Source organism: Salvelinus fontinalis, chromosome 30, assembly GCF_029448725.1.
Source record: "Salvelinus fontinalis isolate EN_2023a chromosome 30, ASM2944872v1, whole genome shotgun sequence".
NCBI lineage: Eukaryota > Metazoa > Chordata > Actinopteri > Salmoniformes > Salmonidae > Salvelinus > Salvelinus fontinalis.
Window position 1 is genome coordinate 30,893,005 of NC_074694.1, and position 18,979 is coordinate 30,911,983.

The following is an 18,979-nucleotide window of genomic DNA, read 5'->3' on the forward strand; positions in this document are numbered from 1 at the left end:
GGCTGGGTCTTTCAGCATGACAAACACACCGCCCGGGCAACGAAGGAGTGGCTTCGTAAGAAGCATTTCAAGGTCCTGGAGTGGCCTAGCCAGTCTCCAGATCTCAACCCCATAGAAAATCTTTGGAGGGAGTTGAAAGTCCGTGTTGCCCAGCAACAGCCCCAAAACATCACTGCTCTAGAGGAGATCTGCATGGAGGAATGGGCCAAAATACCAGCAACAGTGTGTGAAAACCTTGTGAAGACTTACAGAAAACGTTTGACCTCTGTCATTGCCAACAAAGGGTATATAACAAAGTATTGAGATAAACTTTTGTTATTGACCAAATACTTATTTTCCACCATAATTTGCAAATAAATTCATTAAAAATCCTACTATGTGATTTTCTGGATTTTTTTTTCTCATTTTGTCTGTCATAGTTGAAGTGTACCTATGATGGAAATTACAGGCCTCTCTCGTCTTTTTAAGTGGGAGAACTTGCACAATTGGTGGCTGACTAAATACTGTTTTGCCCCACTGTGTATGCAGTACCAGTCAAACGTTTGGACACACCTACTCATTCAGGGGTTTTTCTTTATTTCGACTATGTTCTACATTGTAGAATAATAGTGAAGACTTCAAAACTATGAAATAACACATATGGGATCATGTAGTAACCAAAAAAGGGTTAAACAAATCTAAATATAATTTATATTTTAGATTCTTCAAAGTAGCCACCCTTTGCCTTGATGACAGCTTTGCACACTCTTGGCATTCTCTCAACCAGCTTCACCTGGAATGCTTTTCCAATGTCTTGAAGGAGTTCCCACATATGTGGAGCACTTGTTGGCTGCTTTTCCTTCACTCTGCAGTGCAACTCATCCCAAACCATCTCAATTTGGTTGAGGTCAGGTGATTGTGGAGGCCAGGTCATCTGATGCAGCATTCCATCACTCTCCTTGATCAATTAGCCCTTAGACATTGTCCTGTTGAAAAACAAATGATAGTTCCACAAGTGCGAACCAGATGGGATGGCATATCGCTGCAGAATGCTGTGGTAGCCATGCTGGTTAAGTGTGCATTGAATTCTAAATAAATCACAGACAGTGTCACCACAAAGCACCCCCACACCATCACACCTCCTCCTCCATGTTTCATGGTGGGAACCACACATGCAGAGATCATCCGTTCACCTACTCTGCGTCTCACAAAGACACAGCCATTGGAACCAAAAATCTCAAATTTGGACTCATCAGACCAAAGAGCAGATTTCCACCGGTCTAATGTCCATTGCTCGTGTTTCTTGGCCCAAGCAAGTCTCTTCTTATTATTGGTGTCCTTTAGTAGTGGTTTCTTTGCAGCAATTCGACCACGAAGGCCTGATTCACGCAGTCTCTTCTGAACAGTTGATGTTGAGATGTGTCTGTTACTTGAACTCTGTGAAGCATTTATTTGGGCTGCAATTTCTGAGGTGCAGTTAACTCTAATGAACTTATCCTCTGCAGCAGAGGTATCGTAGGGAGGCCATCACGGCCATCGTAGGGAAGAGACCAAGGCGCAGCGTAGGATGCGTGCATTCTCTTTATTATAAGAATGAACACTAAACAAAACTAACCGTGAAGCTATACAAAGAGTGCTGAACAGGCAACTACACATAGACAAGAACCCACGAAACCAAAAGGGAAAATGGCAACCTAAATAGGATCCCCAATCAAAGACAACGATAAACAGCTGCCTCTGATTGGGAACCAATTCAGGCCACCATAGACATACAATATGCCTAGACTAACAAAACCCCTAGATCTACAAAAACCCTAGAGAAGACAAAACAAGCATACCCACCCTCGTCACACCCTGACCTAACCAAAATAATAACGAAAACATAGATAACTAAGGTCAGGGCGTGACAGTAACTCTGGGTCTTCCCTTCCTGTGGCCGTCCTGACGAGAGCCAGTTTCATCATAGCGCTTGATGGTTTTTGCAAATGCACTTGAAGAAACTTTCAAAAGTTCTTGAAATTTTCCAGATTGACTGACCTTCATGTCTTAAAGTAATAATGGACTTTTGTTTGTCTTTGCTTATTTGAGCTGTTGCCATAATATGGACTTTGTCTTTTACCAAATAGGGCTATCTTCTGTACACCACCCCTACCTTGTCACAGCACAACTGGTTGGCTCAAATATGTTATGAAGGAAAGAAATTCCACAAATGACCTTTTAACAAGGCACACCTGTTTTTAAAAATGCATTCCAGGTGACAACCTCATGAAGTTGGTTGAGAGAATACCAATAGTGTGCAAAGCTGTCATCAAGGCAAAGGGTGGCTACTTTGAAGAATCTCAAATATATATTATATTTAGATTAGTTTAACACTTGTTTGGTTACTACATGTGTTATTTCATAGTTTTTATTTCTTCACTATTATTCTACAATGTGGAAAATAGTAAAAATAAAGAATAACCCTTGAATGAGTAGGTGTGTCCAAACTTTTGACTGGTACTGTATATTTAAGCAATAAGGCCCGAGGAGGTGTGTTATGTTGGCCAAATACCACAAACCCCAGAGGTCGCTTATTGCTATTATAAACTGGTTACCAGCAGTAAAAATAAATGTTTTGTCATACCCATGGTATACGGTCTGATATACCACGGCTGTCAGCCAATCAGCATTCAGGGCTTGAACCACCCAGTTTATAAATATATATTCCAGTCTCTGACTGCTCGTTCTGATATTTCTTATTTTCTTTATTTTTCTGGATAATGTGTGTATTATTTATTTTACATTTTTATTGTTAAAAACTAAAAAAGCTAAAAACACAAGCATTTCGCTGCACCTGCGATAACATCTGCAAATCCATGTACGCGACCAATACATTTTGATTTGATATGTCTGTATTGTTCTCAATCCTCATTTTGGTTTAGTCGCTTTCGCATTAGCTGCACGTTTCTGTTTGTTACTGAAGAGCAATCTTTTTTTTTAATACAGTGGCTCATTAGAGAAACAAATGTCTGTTATTACAGTTTATTGAAATCTGCAGTAGCTTGTTTAGCAGTAACGGTGTAATAGGAATGTGTTACTTGTTTTGTTAATTGATCAACTAACTTACTCTCTAAACCAGTGTTTCCCAACTCCGGTCCTCGAGTACTCCCAACAGTACACATTTTTATTGTGGACAAGCACACCTGATTCTACTTGCCAACTAATCATCAAGCCCTTGACAAGTTGAATCAGGTGTTTTTGACCGGGGCTACAATAAAATATATGCTGTTTGGGGTAGTCGAGAACCGGAGTTGGGAAACTCTCTGAACCAACGAATTATCTAAACCAGAGGTATTCAACTCTTAAAAAACAGTGAAACTGGTTTCGACGTCCAGAGTTGAGTTAAACTAACTAGCTTTGTTAACCAACTACCTCCCCCAGTTACTCCTGTCAGCTGTTTGATGTATGGACTGAGACGGTGGGAGAGAAGTCCCAGTACAATCTCAATCTCCCCCTCATCAGCCGAGACACAGCTACCCGCCTCATCTCTGTCAATTTCAACCCACAGGTACTATAAACGTAACTCCGTCAGTTTCAACCCACAGGTACTGCTAGGGGGAAATGATCTTGTATTCAACATTACTGTAAATGACATTGTTGCTACAGAGCACTTGTTATTTTTGCTCTCCCCCTCTACCTCTCTCTCTTTCACTTCCTCCTACCTCCTCCCCCTGAAACCCCACCTCGCCCCTCTCCCTCCCCCCAGTTGGTCTCAGTCCTGAGAGAGGTGAAGTACCTGAAGGCCAGGCAGACAGAGTCCATCCCGGACACTGCAGAGCAGGTGTACACTAGCAGGGGTCAGCTATGGCAGTACATAGCCAACCTGGAGCTCACTGTGAGGAGATACAACAAGGTGGTGAGCACGGTTCTGGAGGTGGAGCACCCACTGGTCCAGGGTCAGCTCAGAGACATCGACACGCGTCTCAGAGAGGCAGAGGAGGACATCAACTGGAACAGCCAAGGTCAGAGGTCAAAACTACAGGGGGAAGTGGGGCATTACGGGTGCCCTAATGTTTTAACTTGGGCAAAAACCGTCCACAATTTCCTTCTCACGTGGGCTTGGCTACAGTACTCTACTGTAAGTCATATATTCTCCTCACATGCCTTTTTCATGATGTTCCCTCCATCCTTGTCAGTTCCGGGACAGGACTGACTGCGATGTCATGACATGAGACCCCAGGAGAGAAGATGTGTTTGGAACAGATGACTATGCCACGGTGCTTCAATGTTCGGGAGGGTTGTGGTGGTGCCTACTGTAGGACCCACAGCTTCCTGAAGGACGGGGTAGAGAAGCCTATGTGGCTCAGTTGGTAGAGCATGGCACTTGCAACAGCAGGGAAGTTGGACGATTCCCACAGGAGACCAGTACAAAAAATAAGAAAAAATATGTATCCACTCAGTATCACCACTCATAACTCGGTCTGGATAAGAGCTTCTGCTAAATGACTAAAATGTAAAAAATATATATATACGTATATACAGTACATACATTATGACTACAGTCTCAACGTCAACAGTGAAGAGGCGACTCCGAGATGCTGGCCTTCTAGGCAGAATTGCAAAGAAAAAGCCATATCTCAGACTGGCCAATAAAAAGAAAAGATTAAGATGGGCAAAAGAACACAGACCCTGGACAGAGGAACTCTGCCTAGAAGGCCAGCATCCCAGAGTTGCCTCTTCACTGTTGACGTTGAGACTGGTGTTTTGCGGGTACTATTTAATAAAGCTGCCAATTGAGGACTTGTGAGGCGTCTGTTTCTCAGACTATACACACTAATGTACTTGTCCTCTTGCTCAGTTGTGCACCGGGGCCTCCCACTCCTCTTTCTATTCTGGTTAGAGCCAGTTTGCGCTGTTCTGTGAAGGGAGTAGTACACAGCATTGTGCGATCTTCAGTTTCTTGGCAATTTCTCGCATGGAATAGCCTTCATTTCTCAGAACAAGAATAGACTGACGAGTTTCAGAAGAAAGTTCTTTGTTTCTGGCCATTTTCAGCCTGTAATCGAACTCACAAATGCTGATGCTCCAGATACTCAACTACTCTAAAGAAGGCCAGTTTTATTGCTTCTTTAATCAGAACAACAGTTTTCAGCTGTGCTAACATAATTGCAAAAGGGTTTTCTAATGATCAATTAGCCTTTTAAAATGATAAACTTGGATTAGCTAACACAATGTGCCATTGGAACACAGGAGCTGTTACGGCTCTCGTTGGTAGAATGACCGGACCAAGGTGCAGCTTGGTAGGCGTACATTTTCTTTATTAATGTTCCACCAAAAACAATTAACAATACAATGAACATAAAGCTTCGTAGTGCAAAACATGCAACAAACAAAGACAAGATCCCACAAAATACAAACGGAAACTAACAACTTATATCTGATTCCCAATCAGAGACAACGATAGACAGCTGCCTCCAATTGGGAATCAAACACACCAACATAGAAACAGAAAACCTAGAATGCCCACCCTAATCACACCCTGACCTAACCAAATAGAGAAATAAAAAGGCTCTCTAAGGTCAGGGCGTGACAGGAGCGATGGTTGCTGATAATGGGCCTCTGTACGCCTATGTAGATATTCCATAAAAAATCGGCCGTTTCCAGCTACAATAGTCATTTACAACGTTAACAATGTCTACACTGTATTTCTGATCAATTTGATGTTATTTTAATGGACAAAAATGTGTTTTTCTTTCCAAAAAAAATACCCATTTCTAAGTGACCCCAAACTTTTGAACGGTAGTGTTTGTATATATATATATATATATATATATATATACACATTTCTTACGGAACATATCAACCAGATCGTGTGGTATATCTTAACCAGTCATATTGGCAATAGAACAGGCTTTCAGATGATGCCCACCTGACCCAGATAGTGATACATAATGGTCCGTTTCTGCCTAAACAACAACAGGGATACAGAGTTGTGTTCCAAACCAAACAACTTCAAGTGTGCTTGTCGTAGTTCCTCATCGGCACAGCTAGGAGAGATCAAAAAAGCACCTTATAGTTGAAGGCTATTTTTTTGTCCCATTAAAGTGCATTGAAATGACTTAGGAACTGTTCACACTTTGGAGAGGTGTGTGGCCAGATGGAAACAAAAACAATATGTTACTTCTGGTGCTTCTTACTGTGCTGGATGCACTTAGGATAGTTATGGAGAATAATAAAAGAGGACAAGGTGTTATATAGAGCCTGCTTTGTGGCAGATTTATGTGGAGCCAGTTCCCTACCACTTTTAGGTTTTAGTAGAAGATGAAGGAGTTGGATAGCCTGGGTACCAGTCTGTTCAGCTAACTTTCCACTCCATGTACTCCGTTTCATATGGTCAAGATTGTTTAGCTTGGTAGGCGTGGAATGATAGCTAAACAGACTGGTAAACAGACTAGGAGTTGGGTTGGCAGAACCGGACGCCTCAGTGCCCTGCTTAAGAATAGATCAGTGAAAACAGTGGCTACCTTGACCACCTTTCCTTAGAGGGACATTGCACTTTAACATTTGTCAGACGTTTTTTCAGGGATTGAGGCGAGTAGCTGGATCTACACAACTGAAGTTGTGGGACATGGTTTCATCTTCGCTTTACTTTCAAGGTCTGAAAACCTTGTGACAAACATAGATTTGAAACTGTAACGGCCCGTTTAACGTGTGTGTCCATTTCCTTCCCCTGTTTGTGAGCAGGTATCTGGGAGTACATCCAGGAGGTGCGTGAGTGTGTGTGTGATCTGGAGAGGAGGCTCCAGAGGACCAAGGACCACGTGGAGGAGATCCAGGGCTGTATGAGGGCCTTGGCCAGCCCCCTGTATGACCGAAGGGAGGGCAAGAGAGACACCCTGCTCAGCCTGGACGACAGGGCTGACAGGCTAGAGAGGTGTTACGCCCAAATACGCTCTTCCGGAGAGAAGATACACTTCCTGCTGAAGGTGACTATGCCAAATAACATGAAGGTCATAAACACTTCTGGCTTTGCAGGGAACTTTATTAATCATATTAGGAGTTATGTGTTAGTCATCATTGCAAAAGTTGCGAATTTGGCAACTTTTGCAAATGTTTTGTTGTCTGAGTGAGGGAAATGCTGTGAATTAAGAGGACTCAATTCATGTTGAAAGATGAGACGTTGTGGATTATAATAAATACTGCTTTGATGTCATACACGCAAGCCAAACACGCGCGAGTCCAAATGTGCACTTCACATTTCCATATCATAAAACATGTCATATGCAGTGTCAACTTTTCTGGTCATTATGTTTGATGTACAGTTACAAGATGACATGGGGTCATACCCTGCGTTGTTCTGAACAGAACGAGATGATGTTTGTCTATTGTGAAGACAATTCACAGCGGAACACGCACACGTGTGCACTCATCACACCTTTCTATGCTCACCAAAATGACCATCTGTTTCTCTGAATTGCCTTGTGAAAGCCGAACACTGTAAGATCGTGTGGTATAACTTAACCAGTCATATTGGCAATAGAACAGGCTTTCAGATGATGCCCACCTGACCCAGATAGTGATACATAATGGTCCGTTTCTGCCTAAACAACAACAGGGATACAGAGTCGTGTTCCAAACAGAACAACTACAAGTGTGCTTGTCGTAGTTCCTCATCGGCACAGCTAGGAGAGATCAAAAAAGCACCTTATAGTTGAAGGCTATTTTTTTACCCATAGAAGTGCATTGAAATTGCTTAGAAACTGTGCACACTTTGGAGAGGTGTGTGTCCACTTGGAGACACCAGTCAGTCCTCTCACTCAACCCGTGTCATTTTTTTGTCTAATGTTGCACATACCCCACATCTTCCAGAAATATTCTCATCGTGTTACTGAATGTATCCAGAGTATTTTCAGATGTTGTTATCAACAAATACTGTGAAAAGTACAGTAAATGTAAAATGCACAGGAAATCAAGTGTAATGTTTGGAGTCAGTCTTGAGTCCAGTGAAATGTTTTTTCCTTAACTTTGATCTAATGATATTCCCATAAACTCCACTATATTCCCTTTCAATTGGTACTATGATTATGCATATGCTTTACATATGTCTTATGTAAGAAACATTTCAATTTAACCCTATCCATATAGGCCAATCCCCACGAATGTAAAGGGTTAAAAGGTGTGCATTATTCATTTCTTTATACAAATAAAAGGTGCGTGTTCTGTGTACATGTTACTCTTTGATTTTGTGTCTTCGTTCTGTGACAGAGTAACCTGGGGTTGTTCAGAACAGACCCAGGCTCTGAGGAGTGGAGAGCCTATGTGGAGTACATAGACGACATGGTCATAGACGGCTTCTTCAACAGCATCGAATGCTCCCTCAAGTTCTTCCTCGACAACACTGGTGAGCAATGATCCGTTCCGCTTGAATGATCAGTACATTTGTTTGTGTATTCACCTCAGCCCAGGTTTGACTAACAGTCTGGCGAGCTGAATGTAAGACGTACACTTTGTACGAGATTCACACATTTTTGTGAAACACCCCTTCTTCCCTCCCTCAGACCAGCGTGGTGGTGTGGCCCCTCTGTTTGAGGCCCAGCTGGACCTGAGGGTCCCTGACATGGTGTTTAACCCTTCGCTGGAGTACGGAGCTGCCGATGGCTTCTATGACCTGGTGGAGAGCCTGGTCAATGACATCTACAGGACCTCTTCTCTGGTGCCACGCCTGGCCGCGCACAGCAGCGTCCCACACTACCAGGTACTACAACACTACCATGGTTGCACAATTCAGATAACTTTCCCCCAAATTCCCCGGATTTCCAGAAATCCCAGTTGGAAGGTTCCCGGAATCAGGATGATTCTGGAAAACCTGGGAATTTTGGGGAAGTTACCTACATTTTGCAACCTCACATCTATGCCAAACAGTTTATTCATGCTGTTTATATTCATGCTGTTTATATTCATGCTGTTTATATTCATGCTGTTTATATTCATGCTGTTTATATTCATGCTGTTTATATTCATGCTGTTTATATTCATGCTGTTTATATTCATGCTGTATATATTCATGCTGTTTATATTCATGCTGTTTATATTCATGCTGTATATATTCATGCTGTTTATATTCATGCTGTTTATATTCATGCTGTTTATATTCATGCTGCTCAGACACAAGTTGGTCTCATGAAATATACCGTATTATTATTATTATATGTCAAGTTTGTCCAATATTCAGATGGAGATCAATAATCCACCCTAAAAGGAATACTGTGAGATTCTGGCATTTCTTTACCATGTTTATGTCTCTGCCTGCAATATCAAGGAAGTTAGCGGTAGCTTCGCAAACCAATGCTTACTAGCGTTAGCGCAATTTCTGTTAGTCTACAGGCACACAGAGACATAAAAATGGTATGCACGAGTTCATCTGACGCTTAATTGGCAGAATCTCCCAGTATCCCTTTAACCCATAATCTAGAATGTGTATTGTATCTATAATCTATCATCTATAAAAGAATTCTAATCTGCCGACTATCAGGCTGTTATGGAAGACATGGCTGATTTGGCGGACATGCGCCAGCTGCTGATGGAACGTGTGCAGGGCGTCATGGCGACGTGTTGTGAGTTCCGTAACTCGTTGGAGCGCTATGCATACCTGTACGTTGACGACAGGAAGGAGTTTATGCGCCAGTTCCTGCTGTACGGCCACGTGCTGACCAGTCAGGAGATAGAGGCTCATGCAGAGGATGGAGTCCCAGAGAACCCACCTACACTGGAGCAGTTTAGAGAGCAGGTGGATGGGTAAGGGAGATAAATAATGTGTGTTTTTGAGTGTGTGTGTGCAAGTGTGAATGTAATGATGACTCTGTGTGTGTGTATCCCCAGATACGAGCGTATCCATGAGGAGGTGCAGGGTCTGGAGCCAGTGTGTGTGTTCCAGGGGTGGATGAGGGTCGACGGACGGGCCTTTAAGAGCGCCCTTCTCAACATCGTCAGGAAGTGGAGTCTCATGTTCAAACAACACCTCATAGACCACGTCACAAACAGGTAGGCAGACTCTAACTCTACCAATATCCCACACAGGTTGTTAGGCAGATACCAGAAGATTCCGGGGAGAAAAACCACTCTGTCAAAGTATCCTTCTACTTCATGTTGTCTTTCTTGTTTTTAAACGTTTAAACATTTAAACATGTTCTCTCTCTCTCTCTCTCTCTCTCTCTCTCTCTCTCTCTCTCTCTCTCTCTCTCTCTCTCTCTCTCTCTCTCTCTCTCTCTCTCTCTCTCTCTCTCTCTCTCTCTCCCTCCCTCCCTCCCTCCCTCCCTCCCTCCCTCCCTCCCTCCCTCCCTCCCTCCCTCCCTCCCTCCCCCCCCCCCCCCCCCCCCCCCCCAGCCTGTTAGACCTGGAGGAGTTTATCAGTCTAGCAGAGCAGGGGCTGGGTCACAGGGTGGAGCAGGGCGACTATGGTGGCCTGGTGGGGGTCATGGGTCACCTGCTGGCCGTGAAGGAGAGGCAGGGTGGGACGGACGCCATGTTTGAGCCGCTCCAACACACCATTACCCTGCTCAAGACATATGAACAGGAGCTGCCTGACGTGGTCTACAAACAGCTAGAGGTGACCCTTGTCCAAAGTCAATCGATCAAACTCCTACCTCTCTCCTCCCTCCTCCTCTCATTCCTCTGTCCCCTTCTGTCATTCCTTTTGGCACTCATCCCTCTGTTTTGTCCCACTCCCTCTTTGCTCCTTCTGGTGGTACTCATCCTCCTCTCGATACTCATCCCTCTCTTCCTCCTTCCTCTCTGTCCAGGAGCTATCAGAAAAGTTACTAATGCCTGTGTCCCTCCTTCCTCCTAGTACTTAAAACACCCTCTGCCTTACACTCGTCTATTTCTCCCTTCCTCTAGGAGCTTCCAGAGAAGTGGACCAACGTGAAGAAGCAGGCGGTGGTGGTGAAACAGCAGGTGGCTCCTCTCCAGGCCAGCGAGGTGGCCGGACTACGCAGGAAGTGTGCCTCATTCGACGTGGAGCAACACGCCTTCAGAGAGAGCTTCAGGAAGAACGGGCCCTTCAGGTGATGCGCGCTCCCACACAAAGTTGTCCTCTCCCTTGTGTCCTCATTCAATCCTCAGTCCTAAACAGTCCCATAGCTCCTACCCCAGGACATGTGTCCTATTTGATCTAAAAGGGCTGGATACTGTAGGTGTAAGCAATGTGGTTATGGCTCCACATCCCCAACCAGAGGGCTAGGTAAAAACATTGCTTACACCCTTCTCCGTTATGGGCCACCATTGCAAAGATCACAAGTTGTTGTTCCCTCCTGTCACACCTCTACATCGATCAGTCTATAATTGTGCAGTGAACAGTTAACGAGTCAACGCTTACACATTAGGCAAGCATAATTGAATCTTTACATATGCTAATTACCCACAGGTAGTGGCGCTCCATCATGCTGTCTAATTACTTAATTAATTATGCGCATAATCGTTCCTCTGTAGTGACATGATTTTCTCATTAATGTCATGGATGTCCGGGTGGATAATTGACTGTGTGTGTGGTGTCGGGCCTGGGTAGCCAACCTCCATACCAAACATGACGTGACAAAGTAGTCAGCTGAAACGGTAACAGACTGGTGCTCAGGCTGGTGTGATGTAGGTTTGTCAGTAAGACCCTCTACACAAGGGGCTTTCAAATCTATTTTCTCCCTGGTAGTTAATACATTTATAATGTCAGGTTAACTTCGTATCAATGTGAAACCATATCAGATGCTGAGAGAGTAACCTTGCTGTGTGGTTCCTCCGTGTGTTATTGTAGGTTTGCCAGTGAGAACCCGTATGCCATGCTGAATGCATCCCACAAACAGATCCAGGAGAAGGAGGCCGTGATGGCTGGGCTGGTGGAGTCTGCCGGCCTGTTTGAGGTGACTGTCTCTGACTACAGACAACTACGACAGTGCAGGTGAGACAGGGCTACAGTTTTTCTAAACTCTTTCCCCACAAGGTTTCTTCCTTCGAGAGAGTTTGTCCTTCTACGGTTTTCCCTTAGAAGATCCAGGCCGGGTTACTGTAAAGCACTCGGTGTCAAATGTTTTTGTGAAAAGTACTATATTAATACAATTGTTTGATTGATGTACTGTCTGACTGACTGACTTATTGTTATATCGTGTGGTTCCCCAGGCGCGAGGCGGGGTTGCTGAAGGAGCTGTGGGACATGATAGCTGTAGTAGACAGTACTATGGCTGCCTGGAGGACCACACCATGGAGAGACATCAACGTAGAGGACATGGAACTAGAGTGTAAACGCTTCAATAAAGACATCCGAGCTTTGGATAAAGAGGTGAGAGTGAGAGATGAGGAGGTGGAGGAGACAGAAGTGCAGAGAGGTGAAGAGGAGAGGGAGAGAAAGTGAGATATTACATTGGCCACAATCAAAAAGGAAAAACCCATTGTAAAAGAACAAGTACATTTGCAAATACATTTCTCACACCTTGCCTCTCCCTTACTTTTTCCTGACACTCACCTCTCCCGCCAGTGTTTTTGGGGGTTAATGCTGAATTGTATCATAACCTTTCTTCCCCCTAGGTGCGATCGTGGGAGGCGTTCTCAGGTCTGGACAGCAGGGTAAAGAACCTCCTGACCTCCCTCAGGGCCGTAGCAGAGCTCCAGAACCCTGCCATACGGGCCAGACACTGGCACCAGCTAATGGCTGCCACCGGGGTGCGCTTCACTATGGACCAGGAGACAACACTGGCGGACCTGCTGCAGCTCAACCTGCACAACTTTGAGGAGGAGGTGAGGGGCATCGTGGACAAGGCTGTCAAAGAGATGGGCATGGAGAAGGTGCTCTCTGAACTCAACTCTACATGGACCGGTACAGTACAGAATGCCCTTAAACTGAGCTCAATTATGACTTTTATCAGACGCCTGTACTTTTCATGTTTAATCTGTGATTGGTTCGGTTGATTGACTGACTGTTTGGTTGATTGACTGACTGACTGATTGGTTTGGTTGATTGACTGACTGATTGGTTCGGTTGATTGACTGACTGATTGGTTCGGTTGATTGACTGATAGATTGGTTGGTTCGGTTGATTGACTGATAGATTGGTTGGTTTGGTTGATTGACTGATTGGTTTGGTTGCTTGACTGATTGGTTTGGTTGATTGACTGACTGATTGGTTTGGTTGATTGACTGACTGATTGGTTTGGTTGATTGACTGACTGATTGGTTTGGTTGATTGACTGACTGATTGGTTTGGTTGATTGACTGACTGACTGGTTTGGTTGATTGATTGACTGTTTGGTTGATTGACGGACTGATTGGTTTGGTTGATTGACGGACTGATTGGTTTGGTTGATTGACTGACTGGTTGGTTTGGTTGATTGACTGACTGATTGGTTTGGTTGATTGACTGATTGATTACTCCAGGTATGCAGTTCCAGTACGAGCCTCACCACCGTACCCAGGTGCCCTTGCTGCGCTCGGACGAGGACCTGATTGAAACCCTGGAGGACAATCAGGTCCAGCTGCAGAACCTCATGTCCTCCAAGTACATCGCCCACTTCCTGGAGGAGGTGTCATTGTGGCAACGGAAGTTATCAGTGGCGGACGGAGTGATATCCATCTGGTTCGAGGTGCAGCGTACCTGGACCCATCTGGAGAGCATCTTCATAGGCTCTGAGGACATCCGCTCACAGCTGCCCGAGGTCAGACACACACACACACACACACTTGCACACACATGCTCAAAGACACACACACACACACACACACACACACACTTGCGTATGCATGCACACATACACTCCCATTTCACAAGTTTGTTTTTTATCCTTCATAAGGGCTCTGCCTGTACCACTTTCATGCATGTTAATTAATACATCGTTAGTTGTCTAAACACCAGCCTACTTTGTAAATCAGAATTATACTTTTCCTTAATTACCTTGATGGCGATGCTATTCCTCCGGTTCCAGTGGTAGTCTTGAAGCCAGATGTTTGTAGTTAATATGTCTCTGTGTGATTGTCCTCTGGGAAATACTATCCCCTGGCCGGGCTCCCACAATGCAACTCTCCCCAGGACTCCAAACGCTTTGAAGGGATTGATGCTGATTTCAAAGAGCTGGCGAACGCAGCCCATAAAACGCCCAACGTGGTGGAGGCCACCAATAAAGCAGGCCTGTTCAGCAAACTGGAGGACATTCAGAGCAGGTGGGGGAAGGAGAGGGAGTCTGTGGTGGTGTGATGGGAATCTCTTTCTCACAGTGCACTGAAATTTGTGTTAGAGGAAAGAGAATGATTGTGTTATCGATAGAAAAAGGCAACACATACAAACGTAAGAACTTACCCATGGATGTATTTATACACTTGCACATATTCACACAATTCACTGATGGTGACTGTGTGTGACCTTGTGTAGACTGTCTCTGTGTGAGAAGGCCTTGGCTGAGTATCTGGACACCAAGCGTCTGGCCTTCCCCAGATTCTACTTCATCTCCTCTGCTGACATGCTGGACATACTGTCCAATGGAACCAACCCGCTCCAGGTAGGAACCTAAACCCATTAGGTGGAGCCACAAAGCCTCTCAGATTAGGAGTGCTTATCTAGGATCAGTTTAGCCTTTTCGATCATATTGAATACAATTATATTGACAGATTGAGACCTGATCCTAGATCAGTACTCTTACTCTGAGACGTTTTCACAATGGATAATAAATACTGACATGTTTTTTTTGCTCATACCTGTAGGACTCTGAGTCTCCACAAGAGAGCAGTGTTGGTCATAGTTTTCCAGTCTTTACACCTCATCCTGGGAATAAAAAAAAAAGTGCTAAATTATTCTCTTCAGTATTGAAGGATAGTTGAACAACGAGTTTTGTTGAAACCTGTCAATAAAGGGTGGTCCTTACTTTTCCTGACATTAGTTCCTACTCTTCCTGCTCTGTCCCTAGGTCCAGAGACATCTATCCAAGCTGTTTGACAACACAGCTAAGATGCGGTTTGAGACTGACACGGAGGGGAACCCTACTAAGACAGGTCTGGGCATGTTCAGTAGGGAGGAGGAGTATGTCCCCTTTAATCAGCCCTGCGACTGCACTGGACAGGTAACACTATTATGGGGGACAGGGATTGAAAGATGTTAGCATTTGTCAGATGTTCTCAGTCCAATCTGTGAAATAGCAAAGCATGTAAATCAAATGTATTAGTTTCCTATTAGTCCCCTTCATTTGAAGGAAAAGTCAGTTGTGTATATTCATGTTGTCTGATGCCCCTCGGTTCTAAAATGACAAACACATTAATAGTGTGGATGTGTAGTATGTCATCATTATGTGTGTGGTTGCCTTCAGGGGGAGGTGTGATTGCACTGTGTTCTATGTCATCATTATGTGTGTGGTTGTCTTCAGGTGGAGATGTGGTTGAATCGTGTTCTGGAAACCATGCGGTCAACAGTGCATCATGAGATGACAGAGGCAGTGATGGCCTACGAGGACAAACCCAGAGAGCAGTGGCTGTTTGACTACCCCGCTCAGGTAATACTGTATTACATTAGAATTAGGTGTGTTAGAGCAGGGCTGTCACAAAAGCCTGCACACCAAATAGCTCTCCAGGAGGAGGGTTGACCACTCCTGACATGACCTGTGCCTTTTTATCGATCTGTGTATTGCACTCAGCTCTGTAACTCGAACCTCTGTCTTCCTCTGACCTTTGACCTCTGACTTCTAATGTGTATATTGCCCTCTAGGTGGCCCTGACGTGTACTCAGATCTGGTGGACGTTAGACGTGGGCATGGCCTTCTCCCGTCTGGAGGAGGGATATGAGAACGCCATGAAGGAATATAACAGGAAGCAGGTCGCCCAGCTCAACACACTAATCTCCATGCTGATTGGACAGCTGTCGCCGGGCGACCGCCAGAAGGTCATGACCATCTGCACCATAGACGTCCATGCGAGGGACGTGGTCGCTAAGATCATCGCTCAGAAGGTATCAGTTTTAGTTTGTTTTCAACCTTTTCTCAATTATGAAATGAACATAATGATAAAGGCTTTAAAAAAGTTTTGCAACTTTAACGAAGACAGAAAGTGTTTTGGATGTTTTTTTGTACTCATCCCTGTTTTTCGTCTTCTTCCAATTCCATCTCTCTCTCTCTCTCCATTCCCTCATTCCCCCATCGCCAGGTGGAGAACTCTCAGGCGTTCCTATGGTTGTCTCAGCTACGTCATCGCTGGGATGAAAAGGAGAGACACTGCTTCGCCAACATCTGTGACGCCCAGTTCCTCTATTCATACGAGTACCTGGGCAACACACCACGACTTGTCATAACCCCTCTGACTGACAGGTACACTAACCAATAAAAACCATGCTGGCACAGGGTATCACATTCTGATTGGTTGTTTACTTTTTTGATAGACAAGTTAGGGTGAGCCTAATCTCTCGTGAACCGATTCTGCGCGAAAACCAAATAATCTGTCAGGACGGGATGGAGTTGGTAGGATAACGAGCAGCAGTAGTTCTGGTGTTTGGATTTTCGTCACTGATTGTTTGGATGTATCAGGATTGGGCGAAGGCAGTGCTTAAACCTTGACTGCTTTGCACATGTGGTGAAATTAGCCCTCAACTCGGCACATGGAATGGGGCGGGGGCGGTTGTGGGTCAGGTCGGCTGTGGGCAGGGTGCCTACTTTGATGAATCTAAAATCTAAAATATGTTTTGATTTTGTTTAACACTTTCTTGGTTACTATATGACTCCATACGTGTTATTTCATAGTTTTAATGTCTTCACTATTATTCTAAAATGTAGAAAATAGTCAAAATAAAGAAAAACTCTTGAATGAGTAGAGCTGTGTCCAAACTTTTGACTAGTACAGTACCTGTAAGAGATTAGCTAGCTAGCCACTCTAGCTAGCTAGTTAGCTGGCTAACATTATAGGTTTAGAGTCACGTCTAATAATAAAAAATAATTATTTTCTAATCGATTTTTGGATTCATCATTTCTGTAAATACTTTTTATGCATGTTTATGTTTCATGCATGCTTAATTTATAGTGATTCACTTTTTCAAACTTTGAAAGTGCATATAAGTATGCTCTCAATGCAGTTATGCAGTCTAATACACCTACAGTGGGATTCCAAACTTGTTTAGCATTATCTAGTCCAAATATGGCACGATTTCACAGTTTTTATCCATTAGCATCACTTTCGATGAGGAACTTTTATTTTGAAGGTGAACTGCAAATTCACTATTGTGGCTAAACGTTTTTTTAGGCAAGTCAGTTAAGAACAAATTCTTATTTACAATGACGGCCTACCAAAAGGCAAAAGGCCTCCTGCGGGGATGGGGGCCTGGGTGTCACGATCGTGTGGCGGATTAACGGACCAAAATGCAGCATTTGGAAAATAAGCCATCTTCTTTATTAAACACAACACGAAGATGAACACGACACAAAAACTCTATACAAAAATAACAAAACAACAAAACGACCGTGAAGCTACAAACGTTGTGCACATACAAACAGGCTACAAACGTTCTTACATAGACAATTACCCACCACCAATGAGAGCCTATGGCTACCCTAAATAAGGCTCCCAATCAGAGACAACCGAAATCAGCTGTCTCTAATTGGGAACTCATTCAGGTAACCATAGACTCTCCTAGATAACTAACCACCATAGACAATGCTAAACATCTACACTCAACACAAAACCATATACTACACCCATTAACCCCTTTACCAAATAAACACCCAAAACAACAAAACATAAACATTCCCCATGTCACACCCTGACCTAACTAAAATAATAAAGAAAACAAAGAATAATAAGGCCAGGGCGTGACATAAACCCCCCCCTTGAGGCGCGAACTCCGGGCGCACCATACACAGTCTAGGGGAGGGTCTGGGTGGGCTCCCCTCTACGGTGGCGGCTCCGGCTCTGGTCGTAGTCCCCACGTCACCACAGTACCTAACCACCTCCTAGGCTTCCTCCAACCGACCCCCCTCCACATTAACCCCATTGCATTAAGGGGGGGTTCCGGACTAAGGGACAGCTCCGGACTAAGGACCAGTACCAGGGTAAGGGGCAGTACCAGGGTCAGGGGCAGTACCAGGATAAGGGGCAGTACCAGGATAAGGGGCAGCACCAGGGTAAGGGGCAGCACCAGGGTAAGGGGCAGCTCCAGGGTAAGGGGCAGCTCCAGGGTAAGGGGCAGCTCCAGGGTAAGGGGCAGCTCCGGACTGAGGAATGGCAGCTCCGGACTGAGGGACTGCAGCTCCGGACTGAGGGACTGCAGCTCCGGACTGAGGGACGGCCCATGGCTGGCTGACGGATCTGGCTGCTCATGGCTGGCTAACGGATCTGGCTGCTCATGGCTGGCTAACGGATCTGGCTGCTCATGGCTGGCTGACGGATCTGGCTGCTCATGGCTGGCTGACGGATCTGGCTGCTCATGGCTGGCTGACGGATCTGGCTGCTCATGGCTGGCTGACGGATCTGGCTGCTCATGGCTGGCTGACGGATCTGGCTGCTCATGGCTGGCTGACGGATCTGGCTGCTCATGGCTAGCTGACGGATCTGGCTGCTCATGGCTAGCTGACGGATCTGGCTGCTCATGGCTAGCTGACGGATCTGGCTGCTCATGGCTAGCTGACGGATCTGGCTGCTCATGGCTAGCTGACGGATCTGGCTGCTCATGGCTAGCTGACGGATCTGGCTGCTCATGGCTAGCTGACGGATCTGGCTGCTCATGGCTAGCTGACGGATCTGGCTGCTCATGGCTAGCTGACGGATCTGGCTGCTCATGGCTAGCTGACGGATCTGGCTGCTCATGGCTAGCTGACGGATCTGGCTGCTCATGGCTAGCTGACGGATCTGGCTGCTCATGGCTGGCTGACGGATCTGGCTGCTCATGGCTGGCTGACTGATCTGGCAGATCCTGTCTGGTTGGCGGCTCTGGCAGATCCTGTCTGGTTGGCGGCTCTGGCAGATCCTGTCTGGTTGGCGGCTCTGGCAGATCCTGTCTGGTTGGCGGCTCTGGCAGATC

At 45.2% G+C, this 18,979-nt stretch overlaps 1 protein-coding gene across 1 annotated transcript in view; it reads left to right on the plus strand.

Moving 5' to 3' along the window:
- Positions 1-18,979, plus strand: part of dnah9 (dynein, axonemal, heavy chain 9) — a 130,601-nt gene that overhangs the window by 8,181 nt on the left and 103,441 nt on the right. Inside the window, exons 12-30 of the mRNA XM_055890440.1 lie at positions 3,400-3,526; positions 3,725-3,980; positions 6,703-6,944; positions 8,224-8,359; positions 8,517-8,713; positions 9,491-9,753; positions 9,838-9,999; positions 10,342-10,564; positions 10,855-11,021; positions 11,762-11,905; positions 12,124-12,283; positions 12,529-12,817; positions 13,375-13,652; positions 14,024-14,154; positions 14,363-14,489; positions 14,895-15,047; positions 15,348-15,473; positions 15,686-15,925; positions 16,120-16,280. Coding sequence (XP_055746415.1) covers positions 3,400-3,526; positions 3,725-3,980; positions 6,703-6,944; positions 8,224-8,359; positions 8,517-8,713; positions 9,491-9,753; positions 9,838-9,999; positions 10,342-10,564; positions 10,855-11,021; positions 11,762-11,905; positions 12,124-12,283; positions 12,529-12,817; positions 13,375-13,652; positions 14,024-14,154; positions 14,363-14,489; positions 14,895-15,047; positions 15,348-15,473; positions 15,686-15,925; positions 16,120-16,280 — 3,582 coding nt within the window. The remainder of the gene's footprint in view (positions 1-3,399; positions 3,527-3,724; positions 3,981-6,702; positions 6,945-8,223; positions 8,360-8,516; positions 8,714-9,490; positions 9,754-9,837; positions 10,000-10,341; positions 10,565-10,854; positions 11,022-11,761; positions 11,906-12,123; positions 12,284-12,528; positions 12,818-13,374; positions 13,653-14,023; positions 14,155-14,362; positions 14,490-14,894; positions 15,048-15,347; positions 15,474-15,685; positions 15,926-16,119; positions 16,281-18,979) is intronic.